General features: G+C 40.3%; 1 protein-coding gene across 1 annotated transcript in view; it reads right to left on the bottom strand.

Moving 5' to 3' along the window:
• The window catches only part of LOC118362895 (inactive ubiquitin carboxyl-terminal hydrolase 53-like), a 47,408-nt gene that overhangs the window by 6,197 nt on the left and 17,911 nt on the right, over positions 1 to 23,300 (bottom strand). Inside the window, exons 8-18 of the mRNA XM_035743615.2 lie at positions 20,549 to 20,654; positions 18,200 to 18,346; positions 16,788 to 16,937; positions 16,270 to 16,432; positions 12,250 to 12,360; positions 11,799 to 11,921; positions 9,452 to 10,265; positions 8,968 to 9,032; positions 3,027 to 3,105; positions 2,055 to 2,932; positions 1,671 to 1,759 (exon numbers count right to left, since the gene is read on the bottom strand). Of these exons, the coding sequence (XP_035599508.1) occupies positions 1,683 to 1,759; positions 2,055 to 2,932; positions 3,027 to 3,105; positions 8,968 to 9,032; positions 9,452 to 10,265; positions 11,799 to 11,921; positions 12,250 to 12,360; positions 16,270 to 16,432; positions 16,788 to 16,937; positions 18,200 to 18,346; positions 20,549 to 20,654 (2,713 nt within the window). The 3' untranslated portion in view covers positions 1,671 to 1,682. The remainder of the gene's footprint in view (positions 1 to 1,670; positions 1,760 to 2,054; positions 2,933 to 3,026; positions 3,106 to 8,967; positions 9,033 to 9,451; positions 10,266 to 11,798; positions 11,922 to 12,249; positions 12,361 to 16,269; positions 16,433 to 16,787; positions 16,938 to 18,199; positions 18,347 to 20,548; positions 20,655 to 23,300) is intronic.

Raw genomic sequence — 23,300 nt, 5'->3', positions numbered from 1 at the left:
TAAAGTATTCAACCTATGTATTTGACCCAAGTCTGGTTTATTGGTTGTGCATTTTTCAGCTCTTGTTTTTGCTTGTTTAAGTTGACATTTTAGTCATTTAGCAGACACCTTTATTCAGAGCAGCTTAGTTAGTGCATTTCTTAAAGGCCCAATGCAGCTGTTAATTTATCAATATCAAATCGTTTCTGGGTAACAATTAAGTACCGTACTGTAATAGATTTCCATTAAAATGGGAAACAATTGCTTTTTAGTATAAAAAAAACCTTCTGAAACTAAACATTTGCTCGGTCTGGGAGTGGTCTGAGTGGGGAGGGGGAAACTGAAAACTGGCTGTCACTGGCACAGAGGTTTGGGACTTTCTTTGTTATTGGTCAATTAATCCATTTACCGCATGGTGATGTCACCATGGAAAGCCGACATTCCCGCCCATGCAAACCTGCTGATAATACGGTAATGTGTCGATTGTATTTTCAACCAGCAACTATCAGATACAGTGCGGGTAGTCTGTGCGGGTAGGCTAGTCTACATGATGAGATTATTATATATAAGAGCGAGAATATTTGTATTTGTCAAATGGCAGTCAAGCATCGATCATCATGTCACCAGCATAAGACCTTCGATATATATCGGAAAGGAGCATCAAGATCAATGTGTACTTTCACCACCATGTGAAGTTCATCATCACTTATCACCTGTAGCCTAATGAACTTCATGGTTTTCCAAGCCATAGTGGGAGGACCACACACCATATCATCTTGTGACTCCGAGTTTACTTCCATATGATGGCTATTATATCAATACATGTCTATAAAGGCGTTTCCACCACCATTTCTCGCATGATACATTTTACAGACAAAACAATTCCCAGGTCGAACAAACTGTCACACCCTGACCATAGTTTGCTTTGTATGTTTCTATGTTTTGTTTGGTCAGGGTGTGATCTGAGTGGGCATTCTATGTTACATGTCTAGTTTGTCTATTTCTATATTTGTCCTGATATGGTTCTCAATCAGAGGCAGGTGATAGTCATTGTCTCTGATTGGGAACCATATTTAGGTAGCCTGTTTGGTGTTGGGTTTTGGTGGGTGATTGTTCCTGTCTCTGTGTTTGCACCAGATAGGGCTGTTTTGGGTTTTCACGTTTCTTGTTTTGTTAGTTTGTTCATGTGTAGAGCCTTTATTAAAGAACCATGAATAGAAACCACGCTGCATTTTGGTCTGCCACCGTTACACAAACAAATGATCTATCGGCATTTATAAAATTGTATTGAAACGGTTTCCATCACAGCTGGCATGTTTAAAAAAAAATACGCTATCACTTTAGTCGCATAAAAACGGTGGATGGAAACATGGTTACTGTCAGCAAATATTTCCTCAATAAGTAGCAAAGTCAGTGCATGTCCTGAGTAGTGGTAATGAACAGCTTAAATCCTGGTATACAGATTAATATATATTTTTACTGCATTAAATTAAAATACGAAATGTCATGCATTATTATCTCCAGGGAAATTAAATGATTTGGTACCTTCTCTCACTGATTTTGACTCAGGCGAGTGCAGCATGCCGTGCAGTAATGTTTGTACAAAATAAACTGCATCTGTATTCATAGAAGGACCTGGTAGCGGAGCCATTAAAAAAAAGTGCTGAAAAGAGGAACTGTGTATCACTTACCAGGTAATACCATCACAAATAGCCACGCTCATCCAGTGCTCTGGCTGTCACTGGGTTCCATTTTGCAGTGGGCTTATTGCAGTTATGGCCTGTTTTCGAGGAAAAAAATAAAACAATATAGATGAAGATGAACTCAATGCAAAAACACATGACATTTTAATTTTATTTTTTTTATTTTTTTTACAGATGACGTCAAAGCAAATTTTGGGCAGATGCCAGCATTTAAAATATTTGGATGCTTTAATATTTATGCTTCATTACAGTTGTAATTTTACTGTTGAGACCACTTGTACAGTATGAGGAGAACATGTCGTTTTGGAACAGTGTACTGTACATGAATGTCCGTAGGTGATTTTACAAGCCGCTGTGACTGTACAAGCTTACCTGCATCAGGCCGGGTTTTGGGTGGGTCTAGCATGGAGTGTGTGTTTGCGGGGTGCAGGTGGTGGCTGGGATGTTCTCGGGGCTCCGTCGGTGCTCGTGGCACGATAGCCGAGAGTAGGAGGGGTCGCTGGTGATGGTACTTAAGTCTGTATGTGTCCGTCATGCAATTGTCCACGCTGAAGTACGTGGTGAGGGAAACCCCTTGGGCTGCCGCTGACTCGGCTCCAGGTGGCCTGCAGATGGGCAGCCTCTCCTCACTTTCGCCCGACGACGGGTTACTCCTCTCTGGGTCCGAGCCCGACTTGGAGCTGGCACCCGACGAGGGCCTCTGCAGAGGGCCATTGGATTCCGACCTCCGGTTGGGACTAGGGGTATGTGAGGCCGAGGTGGGCCGGACGCTGGGCCGGGGGCTGGTCTGGGAGGGCTCCTGGAGTAGCCTGGGATGGAAGCAGTGGCGGCCAACATCCCCCTGGTGAGGGGAAGCTCGCTGGGCGGCTTTGGGGTGAGGTAGTGGTGGCGTGATGGGCTGATGTTGGGATGAGGGCTCTTCCAGTTCGATAAGGGGGGGTTGGTGGAAGGCCAGGTGGTGGGGAGGACAGGGCAACTCGGACAGAAGGGGCTTGCTGTTGCTGGAGCGGTAGGCACTGTCCTCTGGTTCTGAGAGATTCCCAGTCAGGTTGTCGGAGTTGTTCCACTCCGAGCTGCTGGGTTCACCCAAGCGCCGCAGGGCGGGGCTATCGCCATGGTGACCACCTCTGTTGTTGTTACTCATCTCTGGCGATTCCATCATGTGACTGCTCCTGTTGTCTGAGGAGCTGGCGTCCCTCTCCAGACCAGCTCCTTTCTTAGAACTACAGGGGCTGTATCTACATTTCTGTCTGTAGAATAGAACACAATATACTTTCTAAATGCACAAAATATGGATGTACACATTGACAATTAACGACATTAAACATATCAACATAACATTACCTTGAACTTGGACTACTTTTCAGGAGATGTGAAACTTGATGGTCACAATTCTTTCCCTGAGTTGTCAGTTGATGTTTACCTAGAAGAAAAATAGACAAAGCTGAAATTAACACACTCACTGCTTAGGACAAAATGAAAATGAAACCCCAAAATGATGCAATCACCAACATTTTATGGTGTTATTTATTTACATTATTTGTAAAGTATGGATAGTTTTTCCCCACGATAAATCTTGATATTTTGTCCAGAAGGGAAAAGTAATACAACTTGGGGGTGATTCCATTGAATAAATGACATCAACAGTTAATCAGGTCTATTTATTCATGATTTATAAATTAGGAATAAGTATTTGACATTTTCATTTTAACCACCATTTTCTAGAGACACAAAGAAAATAACACCTAATCGCAGAGAAGAGAAAAAAACGAACAGAGCAACACACAGGAGAGACATTAGAGCAGGAGAAAGAAAGAAAGAAAGAAAGAAAGAAAGAAAGAAAGAAAGAAAGAAAGAAAGAAAGAAGAGAGAGGGATGGACAAGCAGGTAGACACAGACACAGAGACAGAGAGAAAGAGAGCAAGAGAAATAGGGAAGGGCCTATCTTCAGGGAGATAGCCTATTTGTCTCACAGTGCCAGTGAGTTGGGGGAGTAAAAGCAGTTCTGTTTTTCTGACGCACGATGGCACCACAGGGTTGATCTCCACCGCCATTGACCCTGCTGCTGGATTGACCAATCGGCAGACGGTCAGCACGGCAGGAGGCAGTATGCATGCTAAATTCATCCACTTTAAAAATAGAAGCGTCATTTTTTTTCCCTTCCTGCCTCTGAGGTCCATGCAAGGATAAAAGCTGTGGGAGTCGGTTTGGCTCTAGATTCACACAGGTTGACTGTAGAAGGAAGCATTGCTATAAGTTAACATATTCAGGTGAAGGGATAAAACATGTTCAACTCTATGCTCTTGCATAAAACTATGAAAGAGTGTTTGCAGCCAACACTCGATCACATGAAAATGTAAAAAAGGGGCCAGCACTTGATTCAGTTGCAATAAAAGCTTTGAATAGCTTAGCTTTTATATATTTTACGGGGAACATATCCTACTGGAGAACACAGCGCTCTACACACAAGCTAACATATTAACAACAATGACTAAGGCGGAAACAGTCAAGTCCAGCTGCGGCATCTGAACAAGCATTCGGGGATTACTGTCAGATTAATGAATGTGGAGGGGCTTAATGGGTGAACAGGTTAAATCAACTTTTTGGCATTCTAGAGACCAACAGTCAACCAGCGCACAATCCAAATTGACATTGTGTACATTTACTCACTCATACGGTGTTTAAAATGTTTATTTTTATGTGACTAAAATGTCCTCTTTAGCCTCTGAACACTTGACAAAAATGCCATACTCTGGCCCCTCAAATACACATAAGATACAATGGCATAGAATATCATATTTTTCATCAAATACACATAGGATCAAATGTGAATAGAAGGTCATCTTTTCCCTCAAATTCACATAGGATTTGTGCATCCTGTCAAAAGATGTTGCGAGCACAGAATCTACAAATCTAGAATATAGCTATCAAGGCAGACCACAACAAACTCCCTCTAGGAAACAAAGTCAATAGGGTCGAGCCTAGGCAAGGTTTAATAAGATCTCCCTCTCAACATGACAACAACAAATGATCAAGTCAGGATGTTACTGTATTTTTATATTTTGCCTACCCTCATTCTCAGTGTGGAAAATAGTCAGAGACCTACAGTACAACACAACACATATCCTACTGTACACTACACATGTCTGAGAGATTTTGACGTGTTACTTACAGTACTGCTATTTACAGTAGCAACAGTAGGCCATTTGTTAGCTCGGCTCAAAATCTATTTCCACACTAGGTTTAATTAGCGTTTTCTTCTCGGATATCGTCATGTATTTTAAATAGCTAGTGCAGATTAGAACGTAAGAGATTTGAAGGGCTTGATTTTGCATAACTCACCAGGGCTCTGACAATCATGACAAAGGTCCTTTGTGTTTAGGGCCTATTACCCCCATATCCAGTTGGCCATAATCTAGCACCATTAAGTCAGGGGATCAAAATGAACAGTCCCTTAATCTGCTTTTCCTTCTTTTTTAAAGCCTATGTTTCCCTGAAACGTTGGTATGGGGGAGGGGAAGATAATACTCTTTTCAAAACACTGAGGATTTTGTCGTTGCTCAGATGTATATACAAAGTCGTCTTATAATACAGTTTGAACATTTTATCAAGGGTTGCACTATGATAGTGTGATGAAAATGAAGTATAACATTTCGATCACAATAGATAGAAGATACATTATGTACTGTATTGATTTAGAACTATTACTATGATTTTGCAGGTATAACGCTAAACCTTTGTAAGAATAACACCATTTTTCAAGTGTTCTGAGAGATTTGGTGTTATGAACTCTTTAGGGACAGTTTGACATATGAAAGAAATATATTGCACACCCTCCACCTCAAATCAAAAAATAATGATTACCACCATAAATAACAATAACTGTAGCAACCCTGTGTTTATTAACGTGGATATCAACTTCAGAAAGTTGAGGGTTTGCCGACCACCGCGGACGGACAGGCTCACTCTCCCTGCCTGTATCATTACACTACGACCAGAGCCGGCTGCAGACAACGATCAGCTAGGGGGAAATCGTATTTTCCACATGGTGATGCTATATTTATAATTATAGTAAATATATGCAATTCATTTTCCATCAACAGGTTTCTTACGCCAATGCACCACACACAACCAATAAGCAACATATAACTGCATACTGATTACCGACTTTGAGCGCTTATCATCGTGGTTTGAGTCTTCAACACCAGAACCAAGAAGAGTATGTCAGTCTGGACAAAACCGAAATTACATCCCTCCCTACTCAGTATTGAAGGCTTGGTTTGACAATCTCCAAATGTCATGAAACCTTTGTGTGTTTTGTAACAGAAGTCTCTTTATATTAATCAAATGACTGTTAATCAAGGAACCTACCAGGTACAACCCTAAATCTGTAAACTTGGGCACCCTCAAAGATATCATCCTGACCAACTTGCCCTCTAAATACACCTCTGCTGTCTTCAACTAGGATCTCACCGATCACTGCCTGCGTCCGTAAGGGGCCCTCGGTCAAATGACCACCCCTCATCACTGTCAACACTCCCTAAAACACTTCTGCAAGCAGGCTGTTATAGCAGCAAAAGGGGGACCAACTCCATATTAATGCCTATGATTTTGGAATGAGATGTTTGATGAGCAGGTGTCCACATACCCTTGATCATGTAGTGTAACATTCTGATAACCATGTTTCTTAGGAGGGAATTTAAGTACTTCAGCGTAACGTTTCCTAAAGGTTTCCTCATGGTTCCATTTAAAGTAATGTTCTCAGAATGTTCAGAGAACATTAAGAAACAACGTACTTCTGTGTGAATTTCAGTACTCCAGGATAATGTTTTCTGCAGGTTTCCTCATGGTTCTATATTAAGTCATGTTTTCAGAACATTAAGAAAACTTTCCATAAAAAACACAAGAAAGTATTACTAACGTTCAAAGAGCGTTCTAAGAATGTAATTTAAAAATAGATGCAGTGCCTTGAGAAAGTATTCACACCCCTGGGCTTTTTCAAAATGTTGTTGTATTACAGCCTGAATTTAAAATGGATTAAATTGAGTTTGTTTGACATAGGCCTACTACACACAAAATAACACACATAATGTCAAAGTGGAACTATGTTTTTAGAAATGTTTACAAATTCATAACATATTCAAAGCTAAAATGTCTTGAGTCAATAAGTATTCAACCTCTTTATTATGATAAGCCTAAATATGTTCAGGAGTAGACATTTTCTTAATGCAAAAGCAGCAGCTACTCTTCCCGGGGTCCACACAAAACATGACACATAATACAGTCAATGGGGTGTGAATACTTTCTCAAGGCACTGTATCTATTTTTAAATAACATTCTTAGAACGTTCTTTGTTTTAAAGCGGACATTGAATATCCCTATGACAATGGTGACGTTATTTATTACACTTTGGATGGTGTATAAATATACCCAGTCACTACAAAGATACAGGTGACCTTCCTAACTCAGTTGCTGGAGAGGAAGGACTTTCACCAAGAGGCCAAGGGTGACTTTAAAACAGTTACAGTTTAATGGATGTGATCAGAGAAAACTGAGGATGGAACAACATTGTAGTTACTCCACAATAATAACCTACATGAGGTTTATATCGAATATAATAATAAAAATATGCATCCTGTTGCAATAATGCACTAAAGTAAAACTGCAAAAAAATGTGGCAAAGAAATTAACTTCCTGTCCTGAATACAAAGAATTATGTTTGGGGAAACTCCAACAGAACATATCACTGAGTACCGCTCTTCATATTTTCAAACATGATGGTGGCTGCATCATGTTATGGGTATGCTTGTCATGGGAATGGACTAGGGAGGTTTTTAGGATAAAAATAAATGGAATAGAGCTAAGCATAGGCAAAATCCTAGAAGAAAACCTGGTTCAGTCTGCTTTCCAACAGACAGCGGGAGACAAATACACCTTTCAGTAGGACAACAATTTAAGGCCAAATATACACTGGAGATGCTTACCAAGACGACATTGAATGTTCCTGAGTGGCCTAGTTACAGTTGTGACTTAAATTGTCTTGATGGCAAGATTTGAAAATTGCTGTGGAAAAAGTGGAATGTGGATGTGGAAAAAGTAAAGGGGTGTGCATTTTTTCCTGAGGGCACATTCTCAACATCAAGAAAACATTCTCTATCCACTATCTTGTTTTAAAATATATATATATATTTAACCAGGCAAGTCAGTTAAGAACAAATTCTTACTTACAATGATGGCCTAGGAACAGTGGGTTAACTGCTTTGTTCAGGGGCAGAACGACAGATTTGTACCTTGTCAGCTCGGGATTCAATTTAGCAACCTTTCTGTTACTGGCCCAACGCTCTAACTACTAGGCTACCTGCCGCCCCGTATGCCTTATTTAGGGCTTGTTTCCTTTCAAATGGGGTCTGTTTGAATTGACTAAAATGAACAGCTTGGTATGAGTAAAAAAAACAAACGATGCATGCTAGCTCCATCCTGGTGGCAAAGTGGACTACTTCCTTGGATAGAGAACATAAGGAAATGAATATAATGTGTACCATCTGTGCTTGGAGAGTTCAAAACAGTTAGCCTAATGTAGCAGTGTTATTAAACGTCTTATTGGAACATGTTCTCAGATCATTATTTAATGAGCTTCAAATCATCTATAATTGCTGTTCTCACAACGTTAATAATAAAACAAACAGATGAGGAAATATAGGAAATATAGGAAATTGGCTATATGGAATTCATGAAAACCTGCAAAATGGTGAATGTAAATCAGGGGAAAAAATGTACTACCCTCCCCTTTGCCCAATAAAAAAAAACACACAACCCTCCCCAAAGCAAAACAAAAGTTAGGCAACCTTCCCGTTTTGGAGCAGCCCTCCCACCCTAGTACATTTTCAAACTGTCCTTTAGAGAGAACATGACTCAGTTTCAGTTTAAACTATAAACAATGAACCTTCACTAAACATACTGTACTACAGCTGTAGGATATTCATTGACTAGTATTGTCGCAGCAAAAATAATCCTGCAGAATGTTGCGGGATCGGTGGTTAGGCTATATTAGTGGTTAGGCTATTAGCCGGCCAAAATTAGGCTTCATGAAAAGTGAAGTACTGTTAATATAACCATGTGTTTTTGCGTGTTTTCAGTGAATTTATGTAAATCATGAAACCCATCTGCATTTCCCACTGTGCAGAAAAATTCTCAGTTACAAAAGAGTGATCAAATTAAGATCATACATCTGTACAACTTATATATATTAAACACACATGCTCGAAAGCGCAGAACATCCACTTACCTGGATGCAAAGGGGAGCGTACCGCATCAGGTTTTGAATCGCACCTGTTTGGGTGAAGCTGACCCCTGCAAAAAAAAAAAAAGAAGATTTAAACTCTGAAACAACTCTGCCAAAATGGACTTCAGAGAGTAAGATCATTGTGTTTCACCCAAGAGACTAAGTTTATGATGGACATTGTGGTACAACTATCCTTGTGTGACATTTTTAAAGTGTTAAATTCATTGTATTATTGTCTGGAAACACATGGGTCCCCTGAAAAGACAAAACATCTATATAAACAAATATAAGGCATGTTTATTAGGTGTCAACACATGAACTCGATTAAACTTAACAACATTACAGTCACTTAATACAAGATTTGAATGTAAACAAAGTCCACCTTTGTGAATGCACACCTGGCATTAATCTATGCTCCTAGATTTCAGCTCAGCAGGCTAAAGCCAGGTCTCTAGAGCTGGGTTTAAACCCCAGTCTGCCATCATACCTCGGAGACTGCACCTCTGGTGTCAACCGCTGCTCCTTCCCGGCAAAGCTGTCCACCCCTGGCGAGTCAGGGTTGGTGGAGCCGCTGCTCAGCCGGTCGCTGCTCTCGTATCCCGACTCAGTTCTCTGGATGGTCCAGGTGTCGCTGCGCAACAGGGCTTTGGCCCCGCCCTTGGCCCTAGTCCCGCTGCTTCCATCCCCTCCACCGCCCTGGTCGCCGTGCCCACTTGCCCTGCCCTCCGATTCGAGGGAGCTGTGGCTCTCTGTCTCTTGCCGCTGCTCGTCCTCGTAAATTGTCATCAAGCACTTCTGCTGCTTGCACACTTCCCTCATCCTGAGACGGTCCCGTTCCCTCTCTTTATCCTTTTCCCGCTCTTTTTCCCAGTCCCGGTTGTCCTGTTCGCTGCCATGCGGGATCTCCTGATAGGAGGGTTTAGCGAGCCGGAGGCTACCACCACCGCCATAGTGCTGCTGTTGTTGTCGCCGTTCAAGGTCGTTCAAGACGCTGTCCACATTCAGAACTTCCCGGATTGGCCTCCAGGAGGGCTTGGCTTTGTTATGGCCCGCTCCCAACCTGCTGCCTTTATCCCACGCGTCCTGGCTGCCGTCATGTTCTTGGTGACCAGGGGAGGTTTCCTGTCTCCAACTGTGTCCGCCAAGGGCACCGGACTGAGAGCGTGGGTCTGGGTCCTGGGAAGCTCTGCTCTGGTGGGAGGATGACAACTTGTCAGCCCGGGCTCCACTGCCGCCTCGCAACCTCTGGTCAGCGTGCTGCCTCTGCCCGCCCTCAGGTGGGGATCTGGCATAGGACATTTCTAAACAGGAAGTGACATACAGATGTAGGATCTTAATGTGTGCCAGTTTGCAACAGCAGGACAATAATCCTGCAGCAACATGAAATGTGAATTATTATGTGGATTATAATTAATGGACATTTTTGTAGGGGTTGTTACATTAGGGCAGATCAAGTCTGAAATTTCAAAGTGGAAATTACAAACTTTAGAAATTCTAAACCTCAAATACACTACACATTTACATTTTCCTAGATTGCTCGAAAGTTCTCCTGCAACAGGTTGATCAAATTAAGATCCTACATATGTAAGAAACAGCATGCACCAATTTGTAAGTCGCTCTGGATAAGAGCGTATGCTAAATGACTTAAATGTAAATGTAAATGTAGTGTGCCAAGCATGCATATTGTACTTGTGTAGCATCGTAAAATGTATTTAGGCCTACAATCTACGTATAAACTTATTCTAGGTGGTTTTTAAATATATTTCTCAGGATTGGATAAATGTTGAACAATGAATGGCTCGATTGAGAGAAGATAATCTCCTGCACTTGGTCCAAGGTTTATATCGTAAAAGTTGAAGATATTTGATATAGGATACAATGCCTTCCAACATCGTCCAGATATTCCAAAAGACAATATTACATAATCTTTCTCTGTATATTCTGTTTTAGGTGGAATTTTGGGTAGAAAAATCTGATTGGAGAGGGCACTTTTGGGACAAATGTCACATGGTCTTCTGGAAAACACTGGCAAAATGCAAAGCACATTGTTTAGCTTCATCAGAAAACTTACCTCTGAACTGAAAATGTAAGAATAATAAAGTATACTAAAATTTAGAAAAGCAGGTCACACAAATAATAAAACCTAGGATTAGAACTACACAAAAAAACTGAAGCACTCTGGAACCAATTATTTCCATCTTACATGGTTCTATTTGCCCTGAGACAACTTTATCTGTGTAGAACAGATGGTATGCTATTTTCTTGGAGATTGGCCAGTCCTGTAAAACATTTCCTGACTCCATATTGCTACCCTTAGTTTGCCCTTTGGTTTGGGGCCACATCTAAAAAAACAATGCACCAAAACATTATCCAAGTGACCCTTCAGGCAATCTATTGGATGTGCACCGCATCATATCACATCATAGTCAATACTATGTGTCTATAAACAATGTGAAAAATCATCCAACCAATCTTGAGGAGAAAACCCTTGTATCTTAATAATCTACAATCAGGTTAACACAGTCATTGATACATACATTGATTTTGGTTGTAGCACTGGTTGGTTGAATAGTTCACTCATCACACACAACATTAAGTTTGTGGTAGTCAATGACAAGTAACTGCCTCTGATTCAATGAATAGTAATTTCAATTTTTGTGCAAGTTATTTCTATCTGCCACTGTAAGCTAAAACTGTTTTGACAAAAAGAGTATGGACACAATATACTGGTTCTTACACATGTCATCAGCGCTTGTCATGGTTTTTCAAGGTACCCCTCAAAGTACAGTAAAATGTTACCTTATGAGTATAACAATCACTGTAGTGCACTTTACCTTTGTGTGGATCTGGTTTTCGACGGCCTCTTTCGCCCTCCTTCTTTATCCCTTCTACAACCCTCTGGGAAGTCTCCTTGTAAGGAACCCGGGATTTGTTGGGACTACAAGGTGGGCCTTTCACTATGGATATCAGGATTGGGACGACACATGAGTTACAACACAAGCTCATTTGATTTGATTTATTTTACAATTTAAAAACACAATTCAACCATACGATGTGGATACAATGCATTTAAAATCATATAATATAACACAAATTTTTTTTATTATGTTTTGAGTTTTAAAAAAAAATCTTAGTTGTCTTCCTCTGCCAAAAGCCAAGTCTGGGTCATGTTCTGCACAGCACCCCGAAGTACAACGTTTTGAAATGGAAAACGAAAATGAGGTTCAATATGCTTCCAAGCATTTTCTACAGTTCTGTGCCTACTGGCCTCAACCCGGATCTTACCTCTTTTGTAGCCTGAGGTGGAGGGTGGAAGTAGCATCTGCTTATAGGGCCCCTGGTTGGAGCGGAATGGGCCTGCATTCTCCCGGATGGCATCCAACTTCTTCATCCCTACTGCAGAAGCAGAACATCGGATAGGCATTCAGTGAAATGAGGAGAGAGCTAATGGCCACGTTCCAGGCTGACTACATTTCAGATGCATGCAAGATCTCAGAACGCTTGGATGGGTGTTTAACATGTCAGCTATCCCCATCATATGATATAGCAATTTGATGCTTAACTGCGCAGTGAATGACGTGGCACACAACCATTTGTTGTTGTAATGCAACATCTGCAATGCAGTTGGTCTGGAACGCAAACTATGTGTATGAATGCCTTTGTTCAAGCCCTACACTAACCCAGCTGATTGACTTTCTCAACAGTTAGCAGAATAAAGTATGTTAAAGTAGGACTAGAATAAAATCCTGCAGTGGTGGCCAACTGCACAGGAGGAGAGCTGGCCACAGCTGCTGTAAGATAAAATGCAACATTGGACAATGCATTTAAAAAAAACATTATCACAAAGTTGCACTTTTTCCACAAGTGTTTTCCTTTGGTTGTTTTTCTACGACACATGACATGACCCAGCTCAGTAGTTGGCCTGTCACAAAACTGTGTCTATCCTTGCCAAAGGTGTTCTGCCTCACTTAAACAGCAACTGGCATTAGTTTACTCCATTCTTGGTAGCATCTAGCCAGCCCATGTTGCATACCAATTCTCTACCCTGCTGCTTTGTGTGTACACATTTTCACTTGCCTTCACGGGTTTTTATTTATTTTTATTTTTTTATTTCACCTTTATTTAACCAGGTAGGCTAGTTGAGAACAAGTTCTCATTTGCAACTGCGACCTTAAAGCATAGCAGTGTGAACAGACAACAGAGTTACACATGGAGTAAACAATTAGCAAGTCAATAACACAGTAGAAAAAAATGGGCAGTCTATATACAATGTGTGCAAAAGGCATGAGGAGGTAGGCGAATAATACAATTTTGCAGATTAACACTGGAGTGATAAATGATCAGATGGGCATGTACAGGTAGAGATATTGGTGTGCAAAAGAGCAGAAAAGTAAATAAATAAAAACAGTATAAAAACAGTATGGGAATGAGGTAGGTGAAAAAGGGTGAGCTATTTACCTATAGACTATGTACAGCTGCAGCGATCGGTTAGCTGCTCGGATAGCTGATGTTTGAAGTTGGTGAGGGAGATAAAAGTCTCCAACTTCAGCGATTTTTGCAATTCGTTCCAGTCCCAGGCAGCAGAGTACTGGAACGAAAGGCGGCCAAATGAGGTGTTGGCTTTAGGGATGATCAGTGAGATACACCTGCTGGAGCGCGTGCTACGGATGGGTGTTGCCATCGTGACCAGTGAACTGAGATAAGGCGGAGCTTTACCTAGCATGGACTTGTAAATGACCTGGAGCCAGTGGGTCTGGCGACGAATATGTAGTGAGGGCCAGCCGACTAGAGCATACAAGTCGCAGTGGTGGGTGGTATAAGGTGCTTTAGTGACAAAACGGATGGCACTGTGATAGACTGCATCCAGTTTGCTGATAGAGTGTTGGAAGCCATTTTGTAGATGACATCGCCGAAGTCGAGGATCGGTTTTTACTAGGTAAGCTTGGCAGCGTGAGTGAAGGAGGCTTTGTTTAGAAAGCCGACTCTGGATTTGATTTTTGATTGGAGATGTTTGATGTGAGTCTGGAAGGAGAGTTTTCTAGCCAGACACCTAGGTACTTATAGATGTCCACATTTCAAGGTTGGAACCATCCAGGTTTAAAAGGAGGAGACTGGTGCAAAGAATACGGTGGATGCTCCCATGGCTCTGGAGCCACATCAGGCCCTCAAAATGCTTTCTTGTAAGGCCCAGACTAATATCTGATTCCTATTGGAACCAGGTGTGATGGAAGACAAGACAAAACCAATGGAAAATGAAAAATGGATCAACAATTGTCACACTGACCATTATTTGGGTTGTTTGTTTCTATGTTTTGTTTGGTCAGGGTGTGATATGAGTGGGCATTCTATGTTACATGTCTAGTTAGTCTGTTTCTATGTGTTTTGGCCTGATATTGTTCTCAATCAGTGGCAGGTGTTTGTCGTTGTCTCTGATTGGGAACCATATTTAGGTAGGTGTTTTAGGTTTTTCGTCATCCATTAACTATGCATTCACACCACGCTGCGCTTTGGTCTCCTCCATACGACGATCGTGACAGCGATGGCTAGAAGGTCGGTGACGACCGCCGAACACTGCCTGAACAAGGAGAGGGAACAACTTCGGCGGAAGTCGTGACACCCTCAAAACAATTTTCTTGCTTTTGGAATCAACGCACGTGCACAATTAGGTAAATTATTTCATAAGCTTTTTAGATCATGCTTTTAAATGCATGGGGAGGAGCGTCCACTTTGTGAGTGCACACTTCTGGAGAAAAGTAGAGAATTCGGACACCTAACCAGTGTTACAGCATACCAGCTACTCTTCATCAGTAGTCATCAAATCAAATGTTATTGGTCACATAAACATGTATAGCAGATGTTATTGCGGGAGTCGTCAAATGCATGCGTGACTACAGTATATAGGGCAACCAGTGAGGTTTGATTGTCCCATCACCCACAAATTTCATTTTTGCTTTACTTTGTCACAGGTGCAGCAATATGACTGAAATATTGCAGTCTTTGTTTACTTTACAAAATTAGCTAAATATGGCATGGTAACAGTGTATTTCTATTAGATTGGATTTCAACATGAAACAAGTATTTATGTAGTCTGTGGCGAGCCCACAATTTACGTTTTCCTGACCAGACAATCTGCAAATCGGGAAAAGGTTATTCTCAGACAAGAGCACTGCTAAGGCCGGTTAACAATGTCTGAAAAAACTATCAACAGCATTGATAATCTGGCCAATACTGCCCAAAAGCATCCTCACAAATATCTGTCCTTATATAAACCAATAATCCACATCAAACAATAACGCAACATAATTACTTACGCTTATCCACATAACAATACAAATCAAATCCCATTCCAAAAGAGATGACCAGATACAACGCCCAGGCTAAAAGGTCCGTTTCAAAGGGCAGGGCACCATTTCCGAAAGCAAACGCATATTAGAGAATGGGAACAAACGCGGGATGGGAGATCACGGGAGGGAGTGAAAGCTACCAAGCGCACTTGACCCGGGGAGCAGGGATAGCAGGGAGAGCAGGGATTAGGCAGGGAGGCGGGTGGTAATCTGCATGTCACAGAGGCATCGTCCTCGTATCAAGTTCAACTCTGCACACGACAAGGGAGGACAATCGCAACACCCATCGCTTCCCCAGGGGAGTGCTTTTAAAAACAATGCCAGGCGCCATCACATTAAAAGGATGTTTTTTTCTCGATGACAGTGTTCGTTGTGTACTGTAGGCCTCTGTATTACGCATGTAGTAGAAGCAGAATAGTACATATTCTCTTTCCACAGCTACAATATTTGAGGGAAAATGTATTGTGGGTGTTGGATGTGTGATCTAGATAGAACCTTGTGTATGGGCAAGGCCATTTAGGAAAGACACTGAGCTAGCCACAGGACAATTGTGAAACGAAGTCTTACAATGCCTTATGATCACATCAAATGCCTTAAGTAAAGTTTTACCAACATTTTTGCACCAGGTTAGTTAAGTGAATGTTTAACGACCCTTCACCTACCACGCCCCACACCTCCCATAAAGGTCTGCTACACTGGAAACTTACATTTTGGCTGAACGTGAGACACTCATTACTTTCAATATAACCTCGAACCTACAAAACTTTCCATGACATTATGCTCTAGTTCTATTTTCAAGAATTTGAAGTGCGGCACAAGGCCAAAAACTCTTTATAAAGTGTCTCACACTCTGCTCACGATGGGAAAAGTAACGAGTCCAGGGTAGCAGCTAAAAATCAACTGTTTTTGTGACGACTCATTGTGACACACATGTAAACCAACCGTTAAGGTTTCGTCTTACCTGGCACTTTGGCGTGGGCTTTGAAGCGGGGACACATAATCGTTTGTCTTGGCGCATCCTCGCTGGAGACTGGGGTCCCCTCCAGGTTAGTGTAGAACAGGAGCAGTGGCTGGAAATGTCCCCGGATGCATTTAGAGGCCACGTCTTTCCACTTGGATCCGATCTAAGAAGAACACAAAAATAACGTAAAAGTGAAAATGTTTTAATGTGTGACTGACATGTTTGAGACTAAACGCTAGCAACTAGTATGTTGCCAACACCAAATGAATGGAAAAGATAAGCACCGAATAAGATCTGGATATGATTTGGTCCTTAATGTTCCGATTCATTTGATGTGGCTGGATCTACTGAATTGATGGCCTGGGACTTATCTCCACATGAGAACACTTTTGAGGTGGTTTTCAAAGTTTTGACAAGAATTCTGCAACATCTGCACAAATAGATCATCTATGAGATATTAGAAGCATTTTTCTCAATTCATTTGAAACAGACACCAACACGTTCATTTGAACACTCACCTCTTTCACGGTGGCGTCATCAAAAAATATCCATTTTGAGGACTTGCTGTGATAAGCGAACGCAGAGTAATGTTTGCTGGAGAAACAAATCATTCCCACGAGATGTAACTCACTCCTTTTGGCGTTCTCATCAGTGACCCGGTAGAACAGCTGAAATATGACATACATGAAAGATGGCATACCGATGATCAATTAGGATAGGACTCTTCAACCAACATTGACATTTGCTTAATACTCAAGCAACCCTAATACGCATGCCAGATCTCACAAGACCTTGATAGGATTTAGCCAGACTGGAATGTGAACATAATCATTGGACAATCATGTTGTCTCTTTGACATTTACATTTACATTTAAGTCATTTAGCAGACGCTCTTATCCAGAGCGACTTACAAATTGGTGTGAGCCATTTCCCATTTGAAATGTGTGTTCATAATCTTGTTCTTTGATCATACTTCATAATATGTGGCCCTAAATAACTATGCATTTAAATGGTAGTTACAAAGGCAGGTACAGTGTAATTACAATGACATATTGCTGCATACTACTAACAATTGTTATACCTGATTGTGGCAAGGATTTACGAATAATATCAAGGTCACATTTTACAATAAGTGTCCTTAATACATACAGTATGTATTTACATGGTACTTACATAGGCAGGTGCAGTCAGTGTAATTACACCTAAAGTTCCACTATACATGTAATTACACAGTAATAACTGTAGTAACATTGTAGTGCTGTCAGCTTTTTCATATTTTGTAATATCTCATATACATGCAAACGTTTGATTTAGAGTTTTTTTGTTTTCTTTCATGATAAGATCTTTTAAGATTTTTAAGTTGTTTTCCTCAAAATGGAGGCGTAGCTACTTTATTTTAGCGGTTAAAAGGGGAAACAGGAAATCTTACAGATGAAACTGTATATCCTGTATCATGTATACTGAAGATTTGCCTCTGGGGTGCGTTTAAAACCAAAAGGGTCCACTGAAATGGGATAAAAAAACTGCAGAAATGACATAAAATGGACACCCACGTAAGAGTAAAAAATATTCTAAAATGAAGGACTGTGTGGTTGAATGGGATTGGGGTGCTGTGTGATTCAGTTGGTAGATCATGGCACTTGCAATGCCTGGGGTTTGTGGGTTCGATTGGAAATGGGGCCACCCATACAAAAATGTGTGCTGCATGACTAAGTTGCTTTGGATAAAAGTCTGCTAAATGGTATATATATATATATATATATATATATATATACTTAGTATTATTGTTGTTATCTTACTCTGTATTATTATTCAAATAAATGTATTAATATTACATAATCATGTATATGAACCATACAGTCAACCCTCAAGCCAAATTTGAGGTAAACAATTAGCGACTAAACTTCCATTGTGCATCTTTAACTCTTACCCCCGAGAGGTTGAGATGTGGACCCAGTGACCTCACCACGTCCTCTGTAAGGTCAGACTGTTCTGCGTCCCACACAAAGCCAATGGTGACGATCTCTGGGTGGTTCATGAGAACCCGACGGATCTTGATGCTCTGGCCACAGTTGCTCTGCAAAGACGATGAGAAACGATCATCCAGGAGAGATAATTAAAGGCAGAAATCTACATATAAATCTATGTATTTTATTCCAGCAACCTTGTCAACTTTGCCATAAAACATGTTGCAACATATAGGAATCATAAATTATAATATATACAGAACTATAGTAGTCCTTTATAATAACTCCACGGAATAAAGCATTTATAATGGATTAGTAAATAGTTTATTAATTTATTAATGATTACTTCCACATTTGTAAATGTTAGTAACCTAGTGAGTCATACATTTATGAACAACTTCTAAAGTATTTAATAACGATGAATAAGATTCCAGAATATAAGTCCTCATAAACCATCTACTAATCATTAGTTAAGTATTTTTGTGCAGCCTCATCTAAAGTGTGGGCTATATATACTTTATAAATGTTTTGAGTGACCAGTGTAATTTATCACAGGATATGCCATTGGTGGATATTCCTTAAGGTATCAAAATGGCCGATTAAAATAGATCAATGGTTAAACAATAAGCACACAACACAGAGGATCCTTAAGAAATATTGATTTTTTTTCTTCGAAAACACTCAAACTGTTGTAATACTGTGATGTGTATCTTCATACAAAGTCTATGCTGAGAAAAATAAGGAAAATGCTAATATATGCACATACGGTGCCTTTGGAAAGTATTCACTGTCTGACTTTTTCCACAATTTGTTACAATACAGCCTTATTCTAAAATGTATTAAATATATTTTTAAAATCCTCAGCAATCTACACACAATACCTCATAATGACAAAGCGAGAACACGTTTAGAATTGTTTGTAAATGTTTTAAAAATAAAAAACAGAAATACCTTATTTACATAAGTATTCAGACCCTTCGCTATGAGATTCAAATTGAGCTCAGGTGCATCCTGTTTCCATTGGTCATCCTTGAGATGTTTCTACAACTTAATTGGAGTCCACCTGTGGTAAACTCAATTGATTGGACATGATTTTGTCTGTATAAGGTCCCACAGTTGACATTGCATGTCCGAGCACGACAAAACGTGCCTGGAAACAGCCCTTAGCCGTGGTACATTGGCCATACATCATAAACCCCCTGAGGTGTGCCTTATTGCTATAATAAACCCATTACTAATGTAAATTAGAGCAGTAAAAATAAATGTTTTGTCATACCCATGGTATACAGTCTGATATACCATGTCAGCCAATCAGCACTCAGGGCTCAAACCACTCAGTTTATAATGATCAATAAACTATTTACTCATCCTTTATAATTATTATTTACACGTTGTTAGTTATTCTTAATGTTGTTAATATGAAAAATGTAATACAACTTTCATTACATAAAATACAAAATAGCTTTAATATCTATCTTTAATAATCCTGCGTGATAAGATTTTTTGATCCAGGAACAGTAGAAAGGGTTAATGGAACAAAGCACTTTCACCAGGGCTGACGCACATTGAAGTGGTAGACCGGTGCTAGCCAATCGAGATGAGAGAGCAACAGTGGATAAGCCATAACTGCTATTTATATCCCTAACACTAGTCTGGCTGCCTCTCCTTCAGGCCTGTTCCATCATAAAGTCACAAAGCAGAATGCAGAGAGAAGAAATCAGCTCGATGCGGGTTTGAATTAAATACTGTCTGGATCTGCATTCACTTGCTTTGGGATACTGCAGGTACAGTAGCTATAATATATTGTTCTGATGGTCATACGTTAAGGTTCAGTTCAATAAAACAGTATTGTAGTATTTACAGAGTAACACTTAATGTGAAGATGTGTCCTATAGTTAATCAATCACAGAATGTTTTTGATACTGATAGAATAGCTGGTAGAATCCATTCATCGCTAGATCCTTTCTGTATTCAGAAGATGGACCGTGATTTATAAACAAATAACATCATGAACATTGCTACAGTTATGGACTTTCACAGTTCAAAAAGCACAATCTCCATCCACTACATAATTGACTAACAGAGTGATTTGATTGGACAAGGAGTTCTATTTTGGTCAAAGATTACATAAAAAATCCATTGGAGTCATGTACTGCTAGAAGCTGGGATGACAGCACATTGCACTCACATTGTTCAGCACCAACTTTCTGGCTGCATAGGTAACAGCATGGCCACATGTCTATCAAAACCAAATACATCACATTGGATATTAGACATCAAACTGTGGTTCATAATGAAAATGAGCAACATACCGGACAGTTACGTAGGTCATCGATGGTGTTTGCCGCCTGCAGCAATTCCCCGAACATGTCCGACCGAATCCTGTCGTTCTGCCCCAAGACGCGGTCCACCTGTTGGCTGGGACACAGAGGGGGCAGGATATGAGGGGTGTCCTTCTGCACTGTAAATCACATAAGCCTTATCCAAACCTAACAGAAAGTGTATGTTGTGATCGCTTAGCAGGCTAGCACGGTCACACTTTACAGCACAGTTACAGTAAAGTTATTACACTGTACTGACACACTGTACTTACCCACAAGTTATACAGTTATAATAGCATTGTAGCGTAAAGTCTTACCTACCCCTAGCACATTATGCAGTTGTGGGACGACCTATTAGAGCAGTAGGTCTATCTACAACTAGCTGTGCATACACACCTGGTACAAGGCATTCACATAGGTTATTGCCTTATAGTTATCATAGAATGATGCCTATGCACTGTAATATAAAATGTCAAATCAAATGTTATTTGTCGCATGCCTCGTATAACAACAGGTGTAGACTAAACAGTGAAATGCTTAAGTACAGGTTTTTCTCAACAATGCAGAGAGAAAAATATAGAAACATAATAACACAAGGAATAGATACATAATGAGAAACGATAACTTGCTAGACACTGAGTGTACAAAACACAAAACATTAGGAACACCTGCACTTTCCATGACATAGACTTACAGGCGAACCCAGGTGAAAGCTATCATCCCTTGATTGATATCACCTGTTAAAAAACTTCTTAGGGCTGTGTCATGATGTTGGCCTCTTTGGGTATAGCAACCCCATCCCCCTCTCCCTGCCTCGCCCCCCCTTGCCTCCTTCAACTAGGCTGCTGTGGTCAGAGGTTGTAAATTCCTGAGAAGACCCCCTCATGGACACACAGTAGAGGGAGGGTAGATTTTCATGGATAACAAAGGAAATCCTTCCACCTCACAGAACTTGAGGAACGACAACCGCCGAAACATCCATTCTATAACGAATGTCACTCTGAACAATCCCCTCTAACCATAACCGAGAGAGGGAGAGAGACGGACTATTCTACAAAAGACACACACTTTTCACCAGCGGTCAAGACGACACACTGAGCGTAAATATATATATTGATTGCAGTTGTTCCTGAATGAGTGAGCGTTCAAGTTTAAACGATTAGCATTTCAATCGTTATAATTATGACTCTGTAGTGACTTCTTAGTCGACCCCCACTTCCCCTTTGGTCTAACAAGCCGCCATGCCGGTTTAGCCCACTTCTATCATTACATTTACCTTGTTTGTTTGTTTGTTTATGCATTTCTGTGAATTACTTAGTTAGTAATAAATAAATGATTTAAGACAATTGATGTATGGATGACTCATAGTGAAGACTATGTTCGTGCAAATAACCAACAATTTACAACGTTTGGAATGAGACTAACGTGAGGTAAAGTAAATAATTCATTAATTCGAAGACTAATTGATCAGATAAAATATCTGAAAAGTTATTTTAGGAAATTATAACTTTGTAATCTGAATATTTTACCTTGGTGCCCTGACTTCCTAGTTAATTATTTACGTGATTAATCAGTTGATCGCGTAGTAACTAATTACAGTCTTCAGTAGTAACTATCAGTCTTCAGTTAATGATAGTAAAGACACGACAGCTGCAATCCTGTTAACGGGATAATATGACAACAGCCAGTGAAAGTGCAGGACGCCAAATTCAAAACAACAGAAATCCCATAATTAAAATTCCTCAAACATACATGTATCTTATACCGTTTTAAAGGTAATCTTGTTGTTAATCCCACCATAGTGTCCGATTGTCACGATCGTCGTAGTGAGGAGACCAAAGCGCAGTGTGGTGTGAATACATACTTTTAATGAATGACGAAAAAACACGAAGTACACTAAACAAACAAACAGAATAACAAAACGAACGTGACCGCTATCGAAACTGAGTGCTAACATGTAACATCACATAGACAATAACCCACGAACCACAATACAAAACAGGCTTCCTAAATATGGTTCCCAATCTGAGACAACGACAAACACCTGCCACTGATTGAGAACCATATCAGGCCAAAACACATAGAAACAGACTAACTAGACATGCAACATAGAATGCCCTCTCATATCACACCCTGACCAAACAAAACATAGAAACAAACAACTCAAATAATGGTCAGAGTGTGACACCGATTTCAAATAGGCTTTACAGCGAAAGCACCACAAATGATTATGTTAGGTCACCACCAAGCCAAAGAAACTCTGCCATTTTTCCAGCCAAAGAGAGGAGTCACAAAAAGCACAAATAGAGATAAAATGAATCACTAACCTTTGATGATCGTCATCAGATGACACTCATAGGACTTCATGTTACACAATACATGTATGTTTTGTTTGATAAAGTTCATATGTATATAAAACAATCTGAGTTTACATTGGCGCGTTACGTTCACTAGTTCCAAAAACATCCAGTGATTTTGCATAGCCACATCGATTGAACATAAATACTCATCATAAATGTAGATGATAGTACAAGTTATACACATGGAATTATAGATATACCTTTCCTTAATGCAACCGATGTCTTTACGGAAAAAGCAAACCATGCAAAAATCTGAGATGGCGCTCAGAAAATAAATACAATTTTCCGCCATGTTGGAGTTAACAGAAACCAGAAATCACATTATAAATATTCCCTTACCTTTGATGATCTTCATCAGAATGCACTCCCAGGAATCCTAGTTC

The sequence above is a fragment of the Oncorhynchus keta genome, chromosome 29 (assembly GCF_023373465.1).
Source record: "Oncorhynchus keta strain PuntledgeMale-10-30-2019 chromosome 29, Oket_V2, whole genome shotgun sequence".
Lineage (NCBI taxonomy): Eukaryota > Metazoa > Chordata > Actinopteri > Salmoniformes > Salmonidae > Oncorhynchus > Oncorhynchus keta.
Note: the sequence above shows the minus strand (reverse complement) of the source record. Positions and strands in the feature narration are given on the sequence as shown.